At 39.0% G+C, this 22,581-nt stretch overlaps 1 protein-coding gene across 3 annotated transcripts in view; it reads left to right on the forward strand.

Annotated features, from left to right (window-relative positions):
* The window catches only part of PPARGC1A (PPARG coactivator 1 alpha), a 203,812-nt gene extending 181,431 nt beyond the window's left edge, over nt 1-22,381 (forward strand). For 2 of the 3 annotated variants that reach the window (XM_067562570.1, XM_067562568.1), the window contains exons 8-13: nt 3,407-4,319; nt 4,858-4,962; nt 5,099-5,219; nt 13,859-13,980; nt 14,334-14,485; nt 18,752-22,381. In XM_067562570.1, the coding sequence (XP_067418671.1) occupies nt 3,407-4,319; nt 4,858-4,962; nt 5,099-5,219; nt 13,859-13,980; nt 14,334-14,485; nt 18,752-18,855 (1,517 nt within the window). In that variant the 3' untranslated portion in view covers nt 18,856-22,381. The remainder of the gene's footprint in view (nt 1-3,406; nt 4,320-4,857; nt 4,963-5,098; nt 5,220-13,858; nt 13,981-14,333; nt 14,486-18,751) is intronic. The other variant, XM_067562569.1, reaches the window with a different exon arrangement.
* The last annotated feature ends 200 nt before the right edge of the window (nt 22,382-22,581 follow it).

The raw sequence follows: 22,581 nt of genomic DNA on the forward strand, positions 1-22,581 counted from the left end.
CAGAAGTACATAAGTGTGAGTGATGTAGAGGTACTTGTTTATTATAGAGCACATTTCAATGCAGTAATCATAAATATTGCTAAGGTTGTGCTCTGTTGAAATATGACCTACATACTCTTGATTGTTTGTGTTACGTGATTTGTCTGACACCCATTACATTCTGGGTAATGGCAGCCATTTGTTGCTGTGCACAGCAGGCTCTTTTGACAAAAGAAAATAGGCAGCAATAAAAAAGCTATAGTCTGAATTACATTCTGCACAGTGCTGCACTGCTGAGAGTTTGTGCAAGTGTGTTAACAATGCTCTGAACTGCCTCTTGTCAGCCTTCAGCCTGTAATGGCCATCTGTCCTTACATAAATCTGTCAAAACCTACTAAGTTCAAGAGAGAGCACGGAATATACCTGGTACTGTCAACACACAGATGTACACATTCACAGAGAAATCAACATGCATTGGTCATGCAAAGGTCAGAGAATATTTTAGGGTTTAGGATCATGGTGTGAAATCAAGATCACATGTAAAGATTAGTGTAAAGAGGAGCAAAGGTGACACTGATGATGAATAAGTACGGAACTCATTTTCTCAAAGTTTAGCTGTTTGGATTCTGATCCTGGCAGCAGCTCGGAGGTAGAGAATTCAGTAGTGGCACAAACAAAACAAAAACCAACTCCAAGCTTTGCTCCAAACTAAAGCACAACCGTTTTATTCAGGTCTAAAATGTTCATTTAACTTTTCAAACAATATATTTTTCATTTATGCTCACTTGAGCACTTCCTGCTTCTGTCCAAGATCAGAAGGACAGGTGTCAAAATGTCATGAGGAAACTGTTCCTCAGGACATTTCCAGCAAGGTTTTGCAGATGAAATAAACTCCAATAGTTTGACTCAGCACCTGGACTTTTGGGTTCTTCTCTACATTGAGCCTTGGTCTCCTTTGAGTTTAGCTCAGTGTCGCTGCTCCTGAAAGCAGCAAATGCTCACACAGGGCCAGTGTAACAAAGAAAGAATTGTGTTTTGTATAAATAGGTTTTGTTTTGATTTGGTTAAAATTCAAAAGCAAGTAAATATTTAAGATGCTTACAGTGGAATGCCCGTGTTTACAAAAAAGCAGCAACTAGTTATTGGAATTAATATTTTCCTAGTTCATTCTTCTTGAAGGGGCTATTGGGGGACGGGGTTAATAAATATAAAAATTCAGTAATTAACCTTGGAACCACTCATGAGGCATCTAGTTTTACAAATCAAAATGCTCCTTGTGAATTTTATTTAAGAAAAGTAATAGTATCTACTCATTAATCATTTGTTGATTATAAGTCATCATTTTAAATCCAGAAATGATGTAGAATCTTGAAAGGAATTGTTGTCTACAATTTACCCAGCTGACATTAGCCCATCTGAAATATTCAGCATGCACGTATAATTGGGCAGAACCCAATTGGCTAGTGTGCTAGGGAGTAAGAAAGGAGGAGGAGAAGATGGAAGATGTGAACTAAAGGAGATAGTTGTACCGATCATGAATTTAAACCTTGGGCAGTTTTCTGAGGCAGCTTTAACTTGGGAACCAGTGTTTGTGTCTTAGACTCATTGACCTTAATGGCATTAGAGGAAGACCTTAGTACACATGAAAAGTTCATAAACGTTATTTTCAAACATTCAGACAAAAATCAGCCTTTTCTTTTGTCATCAGGTATTTATGTCTTGCTGTTCCTATCCGTATTTTTATTTTCTCGAGCAAATTCATTGCAGCTAGTGCAATGGGACTCCCAATCTCCATTTATGTCCCTTAGGGAGCACTGTGCATTGATGGAGGCTTTTCCTTCTTTGCTGCAAAACGCTATAAAACATGTTCCATTTGCAATGATCTGATGAGCTCCATTGTCTGGATAAAAATACAAAACAAAAGGAAACTCTCTGCCTCTATTTGAAATAGGCTTTTCCCCAAACTGTATCCACATTCCCTGGGCATTCTCTCTAGGGAAGTGATGGAAAGCCCATTGGTTGGGTATTTGAAAACTGGGCTGGATGAAGGCATTAGAAAATACACTGCATTGGCTTCAGAGTTGGTGTAAGGGATGGACTAGGTAATCTAGTAGGTGTTTCCTGTCTCTCTTTGATATATTTTCCTGTCTCTGGCTCAAATTCAGGGAAGCACTTAAGCACATACTTATATTTAAGCATATGTTTAAGTCACAGGGAAGTCAATGAGTTGTAAATGCATGCCAAGTTAAGCATGTGCTGAGGTGCTTTCCTGAATAGTAATGTTTTCTTGAACAAGAGCCCCAATTTACTATTGTTCTATATTTGTATACAGAGTTGTCCTTTTATGCAATGTGAATGTCTCCTTTTATGAAGTCTGAAGGAAACTTTGAGAGCTATACTCTTTCCCTGCGCAGAAATATTGCAAATTAGCTGCAGGATGCAGTTTTGCCTCTCAGCTTTTTAAGGATTACATTAGTTATGTTTTAAGTTTTTATCTCTATCTAGAGATGTAACCTAATAAATTATCATTCTGCTGTGGAAAAACCTGGTAGTTATTGACCTGACATTTATCAGGTCTTTATTTACTTATGTGTTTAGTTGCTAAATCTCAGGTAAGTTTCAGTCTCTCCACCTCATGACACTCCACTAATATTTAGTTCAAAATAGAATGGTTCATTGCAGTTGCAATATTTATTGTTATAGTTCACTTAGGTTTCTGCTGCAGAACCACATTTTGGGCAAAATGTATTAGTTATGCTTACAAGAATGCATTATACATACATTAGCAATGGTTTACTAAGTTAATGAACAGTGGAGACGAAGAATCATTGCAGTCAAGTTATATAGTTGCTGCAGTTCCTTGCATTAGTGCACTGTGTGTTACAGAAGTTATTTTGGTAGCATTTATTTCATTTTTCCAGATTTGCTTTCATCCAGGTTTTCATCTGTTCATTTCTTTGACCTCAGGATAAACTTATTTGGTTTGGGGAAAAAAAGGAGCTGTGTGATTACCAAAAGTATTTTACTCAGAATACATTTTATGTAGTAAATAATGTTGAAGCTAGTGCAGGACTCTACATACATATACACAAGACATACATACAGCATTAAAGTGAGTAGTAGATGTACTTGGAAAAAAAGTGACAGAAATAATGTTGAAGAACTTGGGGAAAGTGTTAATATTTGCTAGTGTGTTGATGTCGTTAGCATTGCTGTCCAAAACCCTACATACTATTGCTTGTGCATAACATCCTAATAAAGTCAATTTATGGTGACAGAGGTTTAGAGAAAGCAAGTTGTTCTTTCAGACCTTGTCCATGGGAAGGAAATCTCTGTTTAATTTCAAAGAAGAAGAATCTGTGCTTTCTGGAAAAGCATTTTTCTCTGTTAAAACTCTCTCTCTCTCTCTCTCTTTTTTTTTTTTTAGGCCTAACTCCACCTACAACCCCTCCTCACAAAGCCAACCAAGATAATCCTTTTAGGACTTCACCTAAGCTGAAGTCATCATGCAAGACTGTTGTACCACCCTCAAAAAAGCCCCGCTACAGTGAGTCTTCCAGTTCTCAAGGAAATAACATAATCAAGAAGAGTCCAGAACAGTCTGAGCTGTATGCACAGCTTAGCAAAACAACAGTACTGTCCAGTGGACATGAGGAGAGAAAGACAAAACGGCCTAGTTTGCGGCTGTTTGGTGACCATGATTACTGTCAATCTGTGAATTCGAAAACCGAAATATACATTACAATATCCCAGGAACTTCAGGACTCCAGACAACAAGAATTTAAAGATTCTTCACCTGGGTGGCAGTGTCAGATTTGTTCTTCTTTAGAACAAGATCAGTATTATAAAAGAGAGACTTTACAGGCAAGTAAGCAGGGTTCCCACTCTAACAGCCGAAAACAGCTCCAAGACCAGGAAATCCGGGCTGAACTGAATAAGCACTTTGGTCACCCAAGCCAAGCTGTTTTTGATGAAGAGGCAGATAAGGCCAGTGAACTGAGGGACAGTGATTATAGTAATGAACAATTCTCCAAACTACCTATGTTTATAACTTCAGGATTAGCTATGGATGGCCTCTTTGATGACAGTGAAGATGAAAGTGATAAACTATGCTACCCTTGGGACGGGACACAAGCCTATTCATTGTTTGATGTATCGCCTTCTTGCTCTTCTTTTAACTCTCCATGCAGAGATTCAGTGTCTCCACCCAATTCCTTATTTTCGCAAAGATCCCAAAGGATACGCTCTAGATCAAGGTCCTTTCCTCAACACAGGTCTTGTTCCCGTTCTCCATATTCCCGATCAAGATCAAGGTCACCATGTAGCAGATCCTCTTCCAGGTACTGTATGAGAAATGCAAAGGTGGTTATAATGGACATGAAGAAAAATAAATCCAGAAACAGCTGAATCCAGAGCAACTCCTCTTATTGCCTTTGAGATGATTAATCTTGAAGATAATGAGATTGTTACACAAAATACTTGTTGCCATTGTCCTAAACTTGCCAATGTTGAACAGTCTTGGTGGAGACAGTCAGATCGGAAACAGAGCAGTCAGTGAGAAATTTACTTAACTAACTGATTCCCATTATCTGCAAATCTCCCTTGTGCTAATCTCGTTGCAATCCATATACGATAAATTCACTGGTGAACTTGGTGCTCTGGGTTAGCATCAATAAGGGATACTACAAAACACCAAACAAAACACATCACTCCAAGGCCACTGAGTTGCCTACGAGATCACAAACTGACACTAGAAAATCTCACTGGTTGCTTGAAAGAAATTGTAGGTTTAGGTAATATGTAGCTCTCAAGAACATGGTGTCAATAGACTTACACTAAGTGACAGAAGCAAATGGCCTTTTGTGTTCCTTCTTACAGATCTTGTTACTATTATGAGTCCAGCCACTGTAGACATCGAGCATACAGAAGTTCTCCTTTATATGCAAGATCACGATCCAGATCACCATATAGTTGTAGACCCAGGTAGCATGTTTTGTTTGTATTTGGCTCACTTTTTATTCTGTTCTTGTGAGATAACGAGATGCTCCAGAAATTGTATTATTCATTTTACTTTGACAAATGCAGGTACTTGATTTAATGATTAAGTTATGTTTCCTAGATACGACAGCTATGAGGAATATCAGCATGAAAGACTGAAGAGGGAAGAATACCGCAAAGAGTATGAAAAACGGGAATCTGAAAGGGCCAAACAAAGGGAGAGGCAGAGACAGAAAGCAATTGTAAGCACTGTGAAGATAACTTTTCATTTTGAAAGCAGGGTTTTTTTTGGTAGATTATTAAAGCTAAAACTGGAGTTTCTGTCCCTCTTTTCCTTATAATAGAACAAACAAAATCCACACAAAAATCTTTTCACATGCATTCCTTTAATAATTCTGATCTCTTAGGTGAATATGTGTTTTCATCACAATTTTCACTTTGACTGTACAATTTTAATTTTTTAAAGACACTGCAAATTGTGACTTTCAAATCTAGTCATAGTCAACAAACAATGAGGATTTGATTAGACAAAGCTTTGTCACAGTAGCATTATTCAGCATTGGTGTCATCTATTCATCATAAAGATGCATATAAATATATTAATCTATTAGAGAAGCAGCATCTGAAGCCGTACATCATCTACCAACAATTGCCAACAATGTGATACAAGTGGGTACCCCAACGTTTCTATTTGTTGCTTGAGAACTAATAATAGGTGTCGATATGTGCACATCTTAAAACTTGTGTCTTCGTGGTACTCAGAAACTGTTTACCAGAAGGTTTGAAGTATAGTTCTGTGGGAGAAGGGCAAATTGGACCCTTAATGACAAACACACCATCTCTGTCTTTGTTCTGTCTATAACATTCCTTTTAAGAGATTCTATAGAAACCATTGAAACTGGCCCTTTTGTAATGAGCAATTGTTATTTAAGTACATGTTTTTTCAAAGTTTTTAAAATACCTGAATCAGTGGTCTTTTTGCTATCCTGGTGCCCGAGGCATATGGGGCAAGAGCAAAGAAAATGTTGCTGGAATCAATAGTGGTAGAGTAGTAGGATGGATCCAGTAGGGAAGGACAGTGTCTGTCTTCTTCAGTTCCATGCTGTCATTGTAGGATGGTCTTTATAAACTGAATGTGGGGATTCCTTTCAGCCTGGACCGTCCCCATGACTCCCCTGTGGTCTCCTTTTGGTGATCTGTCCTAGCATCTCCTGCTTTTCTTCTTGTTCTCTTGTTCTTTGCATTCTGCCTTCTCCATACTGCTCCTCCATAGCCTGTCCCTCCAATCACTCTGTCCTATTCCACCTGCACAGTTTGTGCTACTTTTGGTTTCCACAATGCTTTTTTAGGGCCTGATCCAAAGCCCATTAAAGTCAATGCGAGTCTTTCCACTGTTTTCAGTGGCTTTGTATCAGACACTTACTCATTTAACTAACTGCAACACTGACACATTTCTCCTCACTTTCCTGGGGGCCTGAAGTATTGAGCTCAGTCTCCATAAGAGTTAGCTGTCGTTATTAATTTGTAAAATATCATACTTGTAGCTATTCAGAGAAGAGCAATAACATTCATTAGCTGTAATTCTAACCTGAACTTCTTTGTTCAGTATAGTGCTCATTTGAGACCTAAATATACCTGTGTCACTAGTATATGATGTTACCTCAGTATCGATTAGTGTACTCATTGATATAAATACTGAATCATGTAACTGAGTACATAGAAAAATGTATATAACTTAAAACCACAAACACCTTTGTTCTCTCATAGGCTAGTAGCCAATCAAGTAAAAGTGAGAAGGCTGTGGAAGGTTATACTGAGGTGGACAAAAATTAAAGTGAAATTTAGGTATCCCCAGCTGCATTTCCTGTACGTTAGAAGAGTTTTAGACATTTCAAAACCAAAATTCCATTTTAAAAAATAAAGCAAGCACCTGGTTATGTGTTTACCCATAAATCAGTACTAAAATAATCTAGCAGTGAGGCAAATTATAGCCTGTTAAAATACCAGTAAATGCAGCATAACAAAAACATAGAGCCCTTGTGTATGTTGCATCACAAGAGGATGGAATCCTATCAGTATTTTGTCAAAAAGCAATCATAAACATTATTTAAAAAGAAATTGTATAAAATCAATGCAGATTATTTCCTCCCTTGTATGAATGAGCACTGGGGGTGAAATCCTGGCCCATTAGAGTCAATGGGACAATGCCCATTAACTTCAGTGGGGTCAGGGTTTCACCCTGGGTCTCTCAGTCCCCCTCTCTGCTGCTCCTCTCCTTAGAAAGCTCTCTTCTCATCATGTTCTCTCTTGAGAGACTCTCCTTATTCTCTCTTCAACAACAACAACCTCTCCTTCATATTCTTTCTTTGGGACTCTTCCCACCTACACCCAAATTTAGGTTGCTTTGTCCTCCACTTTGGGGAGTTTCTCCAACATCCTTTTGAGTCTCTTTTCACTCTGCAAGGCCTGATCCCTGTTTTCCATATAAACACAAATTGCTGAAATAATAGGTCCCAGCCCACTGTCTCATGCTACGGAAGTTGGGGTGGACAGATGTCTCTTCTCCACAAGAGACAGAGTCAGATTGTCAGGCACTGACTGCAGGAAAAGTGGTAAGGAGGCAGCTGGAGGCTGCAGAAGACCAGGTAGCAGCAGGTATGATTGAGCTGAATCCGGGCAGGTGTTAATGGATCAATACACAGAGTCAGCCTAAGTGGTACAGCAGCATAAATGCACCTAGAAGGGGAAGAAAAGGACATCTGAACTGGGTAATTTAATCTGTAAAAACCGAATGTGCAAAAATGCCTTCTGATTGCACATGCCCAACACTTTGCACATACAGTTAGCATCTTGGCAGATGCAAATGTGTATTTTAGCCACAAAATGCTGAAGATACTTGTTTCCGAAATCCAGATGCCTGTTCATACTCCTGTGTGATGACTGTAAATGTAAAATGGTTGTCCATTCAATCTTGTCATGCAGAAATTGAGACCGCGTTGAGACTGACTAAAATTCTGGCATTTTCAAACATGGATGCCTAAAATTTGGCACCTAAATTCATATCTGACCATCTAAATAAAAGTGGCGTAACTTTCAAAATGAGAGGCATCCTCAACTTCCAGTGAAGTTAATGGGAGCCTCTTAAAATCAGGCCACCTATCTGGATACCTCAATATGGATGTAGGTCTTAGTTTTAAGCAATCAAGTATGAAAATGTTGGCCTTAGAGGATAAGTGTTTGGGTTTTTTTTTTAAATGAAGAAGATTAAAAGTTTGATAGTTTTATTAATGCTATTGTAAAAGGAGGTATTCTAGGGAGTGGTATAATGACAGGCTTGGTGAACAACTTTTTATATTCCTGGGGTGAGATCCTGGCCCTATTGAAATCAATGGCAAAACTCCCACTGACTTCAGTGAGGTTGGAATTTTATCCTGTATGTGTGTGTGTTCACAGGACAATAGTTGAAGCCCTCTTTAGCCAACAACATTTATCTAGATCACTTAATAATGCTAAGTGGCAGCTTTCTAAACCATCGCAATACAGACACCTCCTTCATGACAGTTGAGGCACAACACTGCAGCCACGGGTGCGATTTGCAGCTGATGTAGACATACCTGTGCCAGCTCTACTCTAGCTAGATCAGTAAAGATAGCAGTGAGGACACTGCTGTGTGGGCTTCAGTGCAGGCTACCCATGTAAGTATTTAACCTAGAGGGATGCGGGGGACTCAGGCAGGCTTGTGCAGCCTGCACTGAAGGCTGCACCACCATGTCCTCACTGCTACTTGTAGTGAGCTAGCTAGAGTACAGCTAGCAGCAGTATGTCTACGCGAGCTGCAAATCACACCTCCAGCTGCAATGCAGATGTGCCCTAGGACAGTCGATACAGGGCTTTGTAGGAGCTAAGAATCCCAACCGAAAAAAGAAATGTGCAGTGAAGACTCAGGAGTGCCTGATTCCTCTGAGTGGTTGCAGGTGATTTCTGAGCTGCTGCAGAGGCTTTTGCTACCACAGCCTATAGATTTATGTGTCTAATAACTCCCAAGCTGTGGTTTCAGATGCTTTTCATTCCTGGAATCGGTGAGAGGAATTAACAGATGGGTGGACCTCACAGAAGAGACACTGTATTGGTCAAAGAACAGAGTGGCAACTCCATAGCGTGCTGTCCAGCATGCCGGGGGAGGAAGTTTTATGTCATCAGTGAGGGGGAGAAATAGCAAAAAGGTAAAGGCTTGAGAGGAGTAGCAGCCTGGAGGCCTAGCTATTCTGCAAAGGAAGTCTGAAAGGGCTATAGAGCTACTGGTGTGATGGAACACAGAGCCAGCCTTCAGAGCACTACCACTCTGGAAACACTGAAACCCACTGATGTTTGAGTGGTTCCTGATGCACCACTAAAGTGATCCCTTAGAAGCAAAAGTTTAAACCATATGATTAGCAACCTAGCATTTATAAACCTGTGCTGTTGCTGTGCTGATTTGCAGTAGAATTCTCAGTCTAACCTCATTTGCAACCTGCACTCTCTGCTGGCAAGTAATCAGGATAACAAAATTCCCCTTTGAAAGCCGAAACCAAAAAATTCCTCTTAACATCATGACTTCTCATTTCTTTAGTACTGACAATGGACATGACACAAATCTCAAGAGAGTCCCTGTCCCAGAGAACTTACAGACACAGGAGGATAAATTCATTGGGAGACTACAAAGGAAAGCATTATTTTAGATCAAATATATTGCTTTGCAACATGAAGGCAAGAGAAAGACCTTTTTGTAAATGAATATTTGACTTCTTTAAAACACACCAGAAACTGCCTAAAACTGAGTGAAACCCCAGTAGTGAGAGATTCACCATTCCTTTTGTCTCCATGATTTTCCAGTGCACCTATTCCTGATAATTACCATTTATTATTGAATTGCAGCAGCACCTAGCAGCTCTCCCTCATTGTGCTAGGCACTGAACAACACAGAACAAGTTACATAAGTCATGAGTTTACTGGGTCTACACTCTTATCAACAATCACCATTCTTTGCCTACTCTCCTACCGTTCACCTAAGTGCATTGGTGGACCGTTCTAAACATGGAAATCTAAAAGCACGCATGACACTTTTTCTTTTCAATCTTCATGGTCTCCTTTTTTGCCACGCTTGTTTCCCCACAGTGGCATTTATTTGCTGATCCGCTTTCCAAAGCAGGACTCCCTGTTGACCCTGATTATGTTGGAAGAAGAGCTTTTCCCAGCCTCTTCAGCGTTGGCTATTTCTTTTTAATTTCTCAGTCTAACCATTCCCATTGCACTTTCAAACTGGGGCTTTGCCTCCAACTATAAGGATGATGATCTTTATTATCTCATGCTAAAACTGACTTACAGATCACTTACCATGGGATGCAGGGTAGTGTAGGGTTGTAACGTACTTTCCACCTACTCTTGGGGAAACAGCAGATCCTTCAGACAGGCTCAGGAAATGGTGAAAAGAGTTCAGATTTACACTTTGGTCTCCCATGGTACTTGCCTGAGTTTGTGTAATAGCTTTACATATACCTGATGGTGTAACATTATGTGGATTGCAGAGTACTGCATTCAGGCCATACCTTAAAAACCAGTTTTTGATGATGCAGGGCAAACACAGACCATCTTGGATGGACATGGTGAAGAGCATTGTATGATCCTTTACTGGTGCACTGCTGCAAGCCTACCAGTGGTGCACAAAGGGGAAGGAGAAGCAGCAGGGAGAAACATGGCTGAGCGTGACTTCCTCTAGCGCTGCTGCCTTTGGTAAACACAGTACCCCGAAGTCACTCAGCAGCAGCCAAGAGAACAGGCAGTAGACAGAAGGGCATGGCATGGAAAAAGCTTTGTCCCTTGCAAAACTGACAGTTGGGAATGAGGGAGAGAGTTCAGGAGGGAGGACAAAAGGTCCTGGGGGAGAGTGTTTGGGAGGCAAGATAAAGCTTAGCATAGAAAGGTAGCCCTGGCCAAACTGGGAAAGCAGATGGAAAACCCTGGTCTCACCTCTGAAGCTTTTTAAATTTGAAACCGTAAATTTTATTTATAAATCTGCGTTTTCCTATCCCACACAGTCAACTAGACTAGCTTTTCAGAGGATCGGAAAAAAAAAGTAGGAAGGTGATCTTAAATTAAACCAAAAGAAGGACAGGCACATTGGGCCGGTGAGGGTTGGCAAGGCATTTCTTCATCTACCTGGCAAATCAGTGAACCATACTCAGAGCTTGTGATGCAAGGTAAATGATCTGCAGATTTGGTGTGAAAATCTCGACAGTGTTTTCCAGTTTTCTGCACATTTATCTCTGCCCCCGTTAAATTTGAGACAAAAGCTTTTCTCTGTAATTTGCCAGTGTCCCTGTTCATACATCATCTCCTTTAACAAGTGCAATAGAGGGCATATTTAATGTGTACATATGGACTTGTGTGTGTATTATCTTTTATAAAACAAAAGGAGTATGTTGTAATCTTGTTATGCTTGTGTAGCTCCTGTTATTAAAGGTGCGTGCCTTTATGAGAGGAGATTACCAGTAATCTCTTTATAATCACATTTAAATCAACAAAAACTAGCCAAGCCAATGTCAATGTTGAAATGCACCCTATTCTCCCTAATACTTAGACATCCTGGCACCCCTTTAAACAAACAGTTTTAAGAATATCTTGTGCCTACATTTGAAGGACATATGGTACATTTCAGCTTTACATTTGAATGTCCTTAATTTCGTAGGTTTAATTTATTCCCTTAATGATACTTTAGCAGGATTTTTTTAATTATTCAGTTTTGGTTTTTTACAATTAACTTAAAGATAAAAGGATGAAAAAAGCAAAAAAACCAAACAAACAAAAAATAACCCGTGCACATGTCTTTATTCAATCTCATGGAAGTGTGTGCAACAGTTAGTTCTATCACATTGTTACATAACAATCTTAGCGTCAGTGTGTGACACCTTATCGTTTTTCATTCAAAATATAGTATCCCAGCTAAAGTGTATTAGTCAGTCTGCTATGTTATGTTATTCTCCATCTGGTCAGTCATTTAGGTCCAATAGTTAGTGTCAGTGGAATTGACTGTTACACTCTTGATTTGGTAAAACGTTCTGAAAAAGTAATTATTGTGCATATGCAGTCTTTACTGTTTTTAAAGCCTATGGGGTCTGAGCTTCCTCATGCCCAACCATATTGAAGGCACGCAGAGATGAGCGGAAGGAAGTTGGGGTGCTGACAGGGACGTTGGGCCTGCTGCATGCACCTCAAATCCTTTGTAGTTAGCAAAAGTTCCGCTCTTTGCTCCTCCCCCATCTGCGTGACCATGGATCTGGGTGTGACATCCTGCAGTTAGAAGTTGGGGATGGGACCAAGATGCTGCTGCTCTTCATAGAGTGCCCCTCTCGTAATCCCATGGTTATCTTTGGGAAATTTAATGATTCTCTTAGCTGCATTAACTTCTTTGTGCTGCATTGCTGTCTAGGGGCTAAATTATCTACTAATGTAAATTGGTGATACTCCATTGACCAGCAGAGTTGTGCCAATCTGTAGCAGGGAACTGGCTCTGAGAGAGGATATTGGACACGCATGGGGGTGGGAAGAGCCAGCAGTCAAAACTTGACAATGGTTAGGCAACTGGTATGGAGAGAACATGGCCTATCTTGCTGGACTACTACTGTCTTAGTGTTTCTTTGTATTCCCCCATCTGTCTCTCTATAACCATTTGTTATCTCTTCTCTCATACTTAGACTGTAAACTCTATGGAGCAGGGACCATCTTTTCTGTGTTTGGACAGCACCTGGCACAATGGGGTCCTCCTCCATGACTAGGGTTCCTAGACAGTAGAGGGGTTCTTCAAGGTACTATGCTGCCTGGGAGAGGCTGTTCCCATGTGGAGCTAATGCTTCTTTGCCCTATGGACCTTGGGAACTGTGGAACTTGGAGATCCCTTTCCACCTGTCATCATCTGCAACTCGCTGATTCCCTTTGTCCAAAGAGAAGTGTTAATCAGAAAATCCATTAAGTGAAACTCCCAGAGTTTTCTAGGCTCTCTGTCATTCTGGCATGGATTTTAATTTAGTGGGGTCTGATATGGACCTATGTCTGGACTATTTGAAAAGGACCTTTGTTCCAAGTACCAAAGGACAAAATACCAGTCAGCATTGGTGTCTGCAAAATTGCACAGAATCAGAATGTTTCAACTTTTTCACTAATAGGCCAAAAATGTAACTGTAACTACAAGAAATGTTTTATTTTGCTTCCTCAAAGAAATCACTCATGTAATTAGAAATTGTCTCTCAGGCTGAGAACAGGTCTTCCTTCATTTTGAAGTTATAAACCATTACAAACTATAATCCTGACTATCACTTAGTTAGGTCTGCTGTGTGCGTGTCTAGACTTTATTTTTATTATGGCTAAGATTGTTTTTTATTATTTGCATTATACTTGCCCCCAACTGAGATTGGGTTCCCATTGTGGCTGATGTTGTACAGACACATACTAAGAGACAATCCCTGCCCTAACGAACTTACAGTCTAAACGGACAAGCAGACAGAGGACTGGAGTGGAGCGGAGCACAGAGAGATGTTCAGTGTCACATATCGGGACAGTGGCAGAGACAGTAACAGAAGTGCACAGGTCTCCTGACTCTTAATTTGGGGCACTATCCCTGGACCACACCACCTCTCAAGTGTAATACCATTTTAATATCTACTATGTCCTTCCTTACAGAACAATATTACTCTGTTAGCAGGAGGATGGATCTAGTAGTTCCTTTCCACCTCTCACTACACTATCATCATTATGCAGCTCCAACACCCATCTATATACGCAAATATATATCATCTGTAGTGTACCTATAATAACAAAATCTTTCTTCCTCTTTTCCCCTTCTCAACAGGAAGAACGTCGTGTGATTTATGTAGGTAAAATCAGAGCTGACACCACCCGAACAGAATTGAGGGATCGGTTTGAAGTTTTTGGTGAAATTGAGGAGTGTACAGTAAATCTGCGGGATGATGGGTAAGAACCTTCAGGACTATTTCTTGTTTAGAAGCTGCCATATGTAAAAAATTATGACCATAAGATCACTGGTATAGGAGTTACCAGTGTAAGTGCTGTGACAGATGACATGCTGAGTTCAAAAACTTATTTATTTTCTTTCAACCTTATTTATTAATGTTGCTAGTTGAGATTTCCTGCCCCAGAAATAAGTATTTAGCTGCATGACAGGACAATCATGCTGATAAATGGATGCGGAGTTTTGGCATTTGCACTATGGTAACACCAGTAAGTTCCTGCTGGCAGGAAAGGGTTATGCTGATGTGCATTAACACTTTTTAACTTTTGTTCACAATTGTGTTTTTCAATTACAGAGACAGCTATGGTTTCATCACCTACCGCTATACTTGTGATGCTTTTGCTGCTCTCGAAAATGGATACACTTTACGCAGGTCAAATGAACCTGACTTTGAGTTGTACTTTTGTGGACACAGGCAGTTTTGCAAGTCTAACTATGCAGACCTAGGTAAGTATTTTCCTGAACATGAAATGTGAGTACATGATATAGAGATCAAAATGAAACACATAATCCAGGGCTATTTTTGTTCACTAGCTGTTGTATTTAATTTATTTTAAAATGTAAATTGTTTCTGCTTATTTGACAAAAGCAAGTTTAAAAGCTACAACTTTGTCTAATAGCTGAGTGGCAGGCTTTCACAGAGTTTACGTACCTTTCATTTGCAATTTATCTATATTGGGATGGAAGTCAATGGCCCCTATTCGTGAAAATATTGCCATGTCAAAATGACAGTATTGTGGAAACTTTCTGCATCCTTTATTATTCTCTGTAATGTAATAAATTCTTGGTGGTGATACCAGATTTATTTATCTAACCCATAAAAGGACATAATGGTGGAGTCCCCACCAAAATAAACTCCATCATGATTCTGGCCCTTTCATATGTTTAATTGCAGTTATGTAGAACCCACTGGAGACAGGGTCTATAGACTGATTCATAGATTCATAGGTTATGTTTACATTGCAATAAAACACCCGTGGCTGGCCCACATCTGCTGACTCAGGTTCATGGGGCTATAAAATTGCAGTGTAGACGTTTAGGCTTGTGATGTAGCCTGGCCTGTTGCATCCCACAAGAAGGGAAGGATCTCAGAGCCCAGACTACAACCCCAGCCCTAACGTCTACACTGCAGAATTATAGCCCCGCAGCTTGAATCCCACAAGCCCAAGTCAGCTGACCCAGGCCAGCTGTGGGTGTTTTAGTGCAACATAGACACACCCATAGATTTTAAAGTCAGAAAGGACCATTATGATCATCCACTCTGACCCCTCGTATCACACAGGCTAGATATTTCACCCAGTGATTCCTGCCTTGAGCCCAAGCTTGTGGTGGAATTATAGCATCTCTTTTACAAAAACATCTAATCTTGATTTAAGGACTCCAATTGATGGAGAATTTACCCCCCTCCCTTGGTGTTCACTGTTCCAGTGATAGTCTCCTAATTGCAAGCACTTGAGGCTAAATTGTCACAGCCCTTCCTGATATTGGAGCATGCTGGGTGTAAGACCTCAGCTTACTCCCCTGTTCAGACTGTGACTCAGGCCCTGGCCCAGAGAGCAGGAACTGCTAATCCAATGCAGCTTCTCGCAGGTGAAACTATTTGAAGTGTGTGTGTGTAGGTGTTAGAATTTTTACAGCATGCATGCAGGTGTTTGTGTTGGCACATACAGAGACTCTATAGACCCACCTAAAAAATGGCTCTTAAATACGTTATCATACATATATACGTCCTATTTTAAAAGGCAGATTATTCACTAAATATTAAACTATAGCTAGTACCTATCTAAATAGAATTAAGGTATAGTAGATATTCTTTTCTGACTAAAATAGTAAGGGACATGTTATTACAGTACCTTCATTAATTGGTTATTGTGTTTTTTTGAATTAATGACAACAATCATTAAAATCTCTGCACAACCCTGTAACACAGGGCTAATGGAATCTTGTATGCACTGCCCTTGGCTTTGTGTGAAACAAGAAGTGAATACAAATATATTTTTTCTAACCAATTGATGTCTTCTCAGAGTAAATGATAAAAGTGATATGCATTGTTCACAATGAATATGCTATAATTCACTTCACTAGCTAAATAGATAGTGTAAAGCTGGGAAAAGGCAGCTGACTGCTGAAGAGATATAGGACTGATGATGAAAATATAAAAGGTGGCAAGTCATTTGTTCAAATGTTGGCTGATAAAAACAGCAAAGACAGATTGAAGTCTTGACTTGGTTTGACATATCTTCTGCCGTGATGAAGCAAGGGGTGTATCTAGTATCTCAAAACATCTGGGTTTTAAAATAAGCTTCCTGACGGGGAGCCTCTTGAACATTATTCATCACTGGGTGTGGGCCCTTGAAGATCTTGCTATATTGAGTGGGATCCTCAAAGTATTTCTGAGCTGAACACCTTTGCTCTGTCCTGCTGACAGCTTGTGCTTCTCTCCACTTCAGATTGCCCTCTCTGAATTTAATAGACTGTGTATCAGACATAGGGAAATGGTGAAGTGAACTTTCAACTTCATAAGTCAGTACAAAGGCAGAGACAATTAATCAGCAATGGGTTGATTGTCTGATAGAAAGAACAGCAACAACAAGAAAAATACTTGGAGCTGCCTTTGAAGTGGTTAGAACTTTAGCATTTCTATGATGCAGCATAACCTCAAAGTTAAAAGGGTTTTTAATGTGCATTGTGTATTCAATACAAAAATATCTCATGATTCTACCTAAGGTGTTAAGAATGACTTGTGTCAACAGAAAATGACAAGAAAAACACAAGAACCAGGAATAGTCAGTATTAAATAGTGATGTCTGAAATCAAATGCCTGCAACCTCATCAGTGCACTAAGATCCCACTTCTGCAAACATATAATCACATACATAACTTTTCCTACATGAGAGTGGCCTCACTGAATTCACAGAAATAGAGTTACATGTTTGAGTGATTGCACAATCTTGGGCACAATGGATAGGTTACCTCCAAAACACACACTTAACATTTGTAATCATCATTATTTGTGACATTCCCCAGGGAACAGTGTGGACAATTGAACAGTTGTCTTCCCTGAACTCTGTAACCTGGGCCGCCTTTTACAATGCTTTGCTATTAGAACATCCACTCCTGGTCTGTTCACCAGACCTTCAGCATGCAGATCACTCCTAGCTAAATACATGATCACTGTGACCAGTGCATGCATTACACACAGGGCGACACCTGCAAATTCTTAGTCCTAGTCTTGTTTCCCCACAAATGTGCGTCTTGTACTGCTCGGTGCCCTTCTGAACAGTATAGGCTCATAGGAAGTCTATCATTTCATCGAAGGAAAATAATAATGCACCATCCTAGTCATCTCAAATGGAGTTTCCCACAGACTTTAATCCAAACACACTGGTTAAGATAAAACAATAAGATAAGTTTATTAATTACGGAAAGATAGATTTTAATTGATTACAAGTGATGATTCATAAAAGCCAGGATTGGTTACAAAAGAAAATAAAAGAGTAAGTCACAAGCTAATACCTAACTTAACAAGCTAAGTGAACTTAAAAGCAAAGGTTTTGTCTCACCATACACTGTAGTAAATTTCACAGGTTGGGTCCCTTTCAGCCTGGGACCCTTCCCCCTTAGTTCAGTTCATTGAGAGTCATTGATGAGCGCAGATGAAGGAGGAGAGAGGTCTGAACCGTCCTTGAGATAAAATGTACATTTCTTGTTTACACCTTCCCATTCCTAGAGAATGGCTGCTTAAGCAGGAATAACTCTTTAACACCTAGCTGTGGTGTCAGCATTTTTTGTCTCTGAAAAACTGGTTTGGGCCTGCTCTTCTTAAACTTGGAGCATGTTACAGAAAGGATACATAATAGAATTTTATAACTTCACCTACAGTGTTGATGCATATATTTTATCAGGACAATAATGTTCAGCAGATTATGACATTTTAAAAGATACTTCACGAAGCATACTTTGTCCAAAATTGATCATAGTCTTGTAAAAGTGATGAACATGATAGTATAGACTGTCACATTATTATTTATCATTTATATTACAGTAGCATCTAGAGACCCCCAACTGAGATTGTACTAGCGAGCTCCCAGATGCTGGGACTAGATCACAGGAGATGGCTCTCTTGATGATTGCCCTTTTCTGTTCATTTTCTTTGAAGCACCTGGCATTGGCCACTGTCAGAAGACAGGATACTGGGCTAGATGGACCATTGGTCTCACCCAGTATGGCCGTTCTTACGTTTGGTACAAAGCCATAGTCCCTACCTTGAAATGCTGACAGTCTAAACAGACAAGATAAACAAAGGGTGGGAGAGAATAAAATACAGGGAGGTGAAGTGACTTGTCACCCAGGAGGGCAGTTGCCAAGTCAGAAATAGAACCAGGTTCTATCCACTGCCTCTCTCCAGAGCCCTTTATCCATGATTTTAACCTGTCTTTCTTCAAGCTGTGATTTTATTAGAAAGCTCCTTCCTTCACAAAGCTTCTCCATTACTCAGCGTCTTAGTTATAGCGCCTTGTAATATTACTGGAACGTGTGAATTCACCCACTCATGCCTTGTTGTTTGCCTCATGTCAGTGTTTCAAACTTGCATGAAGAATTAACTGTGAGCCTTAGCAGGTATTAATGTGTGTGTGCTTGCGTGCGTGCATGAGGAGGTGTCAATGAAATTTGCAAGGGCTCTTCGCTCACCTCTGCATCTCTTGGTTTCAGACTCAAACTCAGATGATTTTGATCCTGCTTCTACTAAGAGCAAATATGACTCCATGGATTTTGATAGTTTACTTAAAGAGGCACAGCGAAGCCTGCGTAGGTAACATGCATCCCAGCTGAGGATAATGGAGGGATGGCGAATACCTCACGGACATCATGTCCTTCAATAATGGACAATTTAGAAGTCATACTTAGGAATTTCTCCTACTTTACACTCTCTGTACAAAAACATGGTTTACATGAACACAGCTGCTCGAAGAGTGAAGAGGCAAAATGGATATCCAGTAAGCACATGTATATCCAAGGGTGTCAGCTTTACTTTCCTGGGGTGATTGGCGGTGGGGGGTTCTGATGTTCATAGAGAGTGCAAGTGCAAACCACTTGAAATGGCAGCAGTTCCACAGAGTTACACTTAAAATGTAGAACTTCAAAATGTGGAGATATCACATTTTAACAAAACAAAAATCAAATTGAGAACTACAGCTGCTGATGTCTGGGAATCAGACACTGAATTTCTTTAAAAAGGCGCTGTTTCCCACAACACAATGATAATATGACAATCCAGAAGAAACCACAGGTCCTAGAAGCTGACTGTCCGTTTATTTTGTTTTTCTTATGGAGGAGAAAATGAAAGCCTAAACTTTCCCTAACATTTTGAAGTTTCATCTTTTAATTCTGACACCCATGTAAATGTCCAAACCGTTGATCTTCCACAATGAAATTTTCAAAAGCCTTGTTAATGGTCAAATGTGCAGCTTGTTCAGCGATTTTATTCTGACGAGCAGACATGGTGTTATATTACTAACGAGAGTTGGGTATAACTACTTGGGGAAGCGATGTGTACAGATAGCTTATTTGCTACATTCTCTAATGTAGTTGAGTATTTACAGATGTGAAATGGGAGTATTTTTATTTTGTGTACATACTGTATGACAATGTTCTTTTTTTGTTACAGCTATGCACTGTAAATGCAGCCTTCTTTTCAAAAACTGCTAAATTTTTCTTAATCAAGAATATTCAAATGTAATTATATGAGGTGAAACTATTATTGTACACTAACATATTTAGAAAGCTGAACTTATGCTTATATATATTTGATTGTAACAAAAAAAGAGAAAAGTGTGCGTGCGTGTGTGTGTGTTGAGTGCAAAAATATCAATGTTTTACACACCCTTCCTTGGTGACCTTAACTAAGTATTTTGTCAAGAACTATCCAAGCCCACAAGGTATTAACCGCTTCTGGAATATTTTTCCACATTTTTTCTCTTTTTTTTTTTTTTGCAGTTTTATATGCTGAATTTGTTAGGGGAATGAAGTTTTCTCATCTAAAATTTTCTAGGAGATATCATAATTTTATGTAAAGTCTCTTACGTGGTAATCATTAAGAAATGTTTTTATTTCATGTATCAACAGTAGTTTTGGAACTAGAAGTCAAAAATCTTTTTAAAATGCTGTTTTGTTTTAATTTTTGTGATTTTAATTTGATAAAAAAATGCTGAGGTACTAAGCACGGTATGATTTTTACAATAATTATGTGTGTGTCTAAGCACTGTTCTTAAAGCCAGTAATCTTTTCATTGGCAGAGTTTAATGATGGTATTTATCTATATTTTTTACAGTTACACATCCTGTATAAATATTGATCCTTCATTCCTTTGTTTACTAAAGAGACTTATTTATCAGTTGCAATTAACATATTTATTATAAATTATGAGATGACTAAAATAATAAAAAGGCCAGTGGAAAGTTTGTACCTAGGATGCATGACACTTGTCAGGTTGGAGTACGTGCTTCATTTGGAAAATTCAGCTTTTGCAGAAGCAGTAGTTTTTTTTACTATGCACTAGCATGGCCTCAGATGTGCCCATGACATTGTTGATGAAATTGCTTCTGCTAAATTAAATAGAAACTTCAGAAAAAAAACTACCATTCTGAATATCAGGATTTCATCTGAACTTGGAGCTTTTAGACTGAATCAGTAAAGTTTGGAGTCCGCTTGCAAGTTTATAGATTGGTATTCTATTACTGTTTGGCATTCATGACTTCTTTTAAAGATATGGCACACTTACCTATTTAATCTCTCTTCCCACCCCAACTCTTAGGAAACAGATTTCACCCCCAAGCCAATGCAGCTGATTTTGATAGCTGCATTCATTTTATCACCAGCATATTGTGTTTGGAGATATTCCACTGTCTGTCTTGTTGGATGCTTGCTTGATTTTTGGCTTCTTATTTCTAAATAGATAGATAGCAATAAAAAAAAAAGAACTTTTTCACAGGTTCAGTGTTACAATTGTAACATCCTTTAATCTGCATAATTCTTGTCGTTGCTCTGTAGGTTAAAATGCAGGTATTTTAACTTCGATTGTGTGAATGCCAAACTAAAGTTTACAGTTTTCCTTTCTGGATTTTGAGTCTCTTGTGTTGTAAAGAAAAGAATATTAAAAGCAATAAATTATTTTTAAGAAATCAATATTTAGTATATCATATTATGTGTTCAAGGACCAGATGCATTACCTATTTTGCCTTTAAATTTCTGTGATTAAATTTTAAATACATTCTATTTTGCCCTGGATTGCTGACACGAACAAATTGTGTGCTCTTTTCTTCTTTTTTTCCCCCATACAGACATTATGCCACAGTTCAATTTTTTCACTGGCCTGACAAATATTCTTCTCTTGAAGATGGCTTTCCTCCATGGACTTACAAATTGCATATGAAATTAACGTAGACGTAGAATCTCTGAATAATCTGAATAAAGCTATTTGTATCTTTTGTAGACACTGTGGTTAGCCCATCAAAATGTAAAGTTAGGGATTTCTTTTAAGAGAACATTTAAAATTAGCACACGTACCACATTGTCACTAGAGGCAAACTGCAGTATAGATCTGTATGTCTTTTAGATGAAGATTGTACCGTTGCTTCCATGCTGTGGTAAGTACCACATCTGCAATACTGGTAACAGAACTGGTACTTAGGAACTACAGTCTTTTCTAGAGATGTAAGAAAGTAATTCCTACATAACACAAATTGATCTGAATCCAAACAGAAGGAGCCTAAAATTGGGGAAAAATCTCAATCTGTGTTAAACAACTCTGCACAACAGTTGGGTTGCCATTGCCGATAATAGCACGGAGAGGAAAGTTTGTGCTACTGGGATATAACAGTTGGGTCAGCTGAAAAAAGAAAGCCTTCTTTTCATCTCTTTAGATGTAAGCTTACAGTAGGTAATGATTATGTGTCCTTTTTGATGGCTGTAATGAGAACTTCAATCACTGTAGTATAAGATCTGATCTATAAATGACCTAGAATAGCCATGTAATATAATGTGATGATTCTAAATTTGTACCTATATGACAGACATTTTCAATAATGTGAACCACTGATCTGATGGAGCTACTGTAAAATTTGTACAGTAGGTGAAAGTGTAAAGCTATCGGTTGGACTACTCTGAACAGGGAAAATGAACTATTAGTTTAGCCCTCGCTGGGCTATTTTCCACCTGCCAATTCTACATGTACTGTTGTGGTTTAAATCATTGTATGAAAATTCCTGTGATTTTTTTTTTTAAAATGTGCTGTACACATCAGCCTCACTGAGCAAATAAAGGGAAACGAATGTTTCAAATCTATTTCTGTTTCTCTTATTTATCACAGGTAAATTAGTGGCCTATTTTCTAGCTGGGTTTGCAGTGTGTTTCCTTTTACTCTTTATGTGTGTTCTTAGCTGATTGCGAACAGTAATACAACTTGCATCTGGGCTATTTTTCCATGTTTTGAGCAGGGGAGTGAAAACAGTGGGTTTACAAAAGAAATCTAGATGAAAAATTGC

Source organism: Emydura macquarii, unplaced genomic scaffold (genome assembly GCF_026122565.2).
Source record: "Emydura macquarii macquarii isolate MOO-44397 ecotype Brisbane River unplaced genomic scaffold, CSIRO-AGI_Emac_v2 contig_2448, whole genome shotgun sequence".
NCBI lineage: Eukaryota > Metazoa > Chordata > Testudines > Chelidae > Emydura > Emydura macquarii.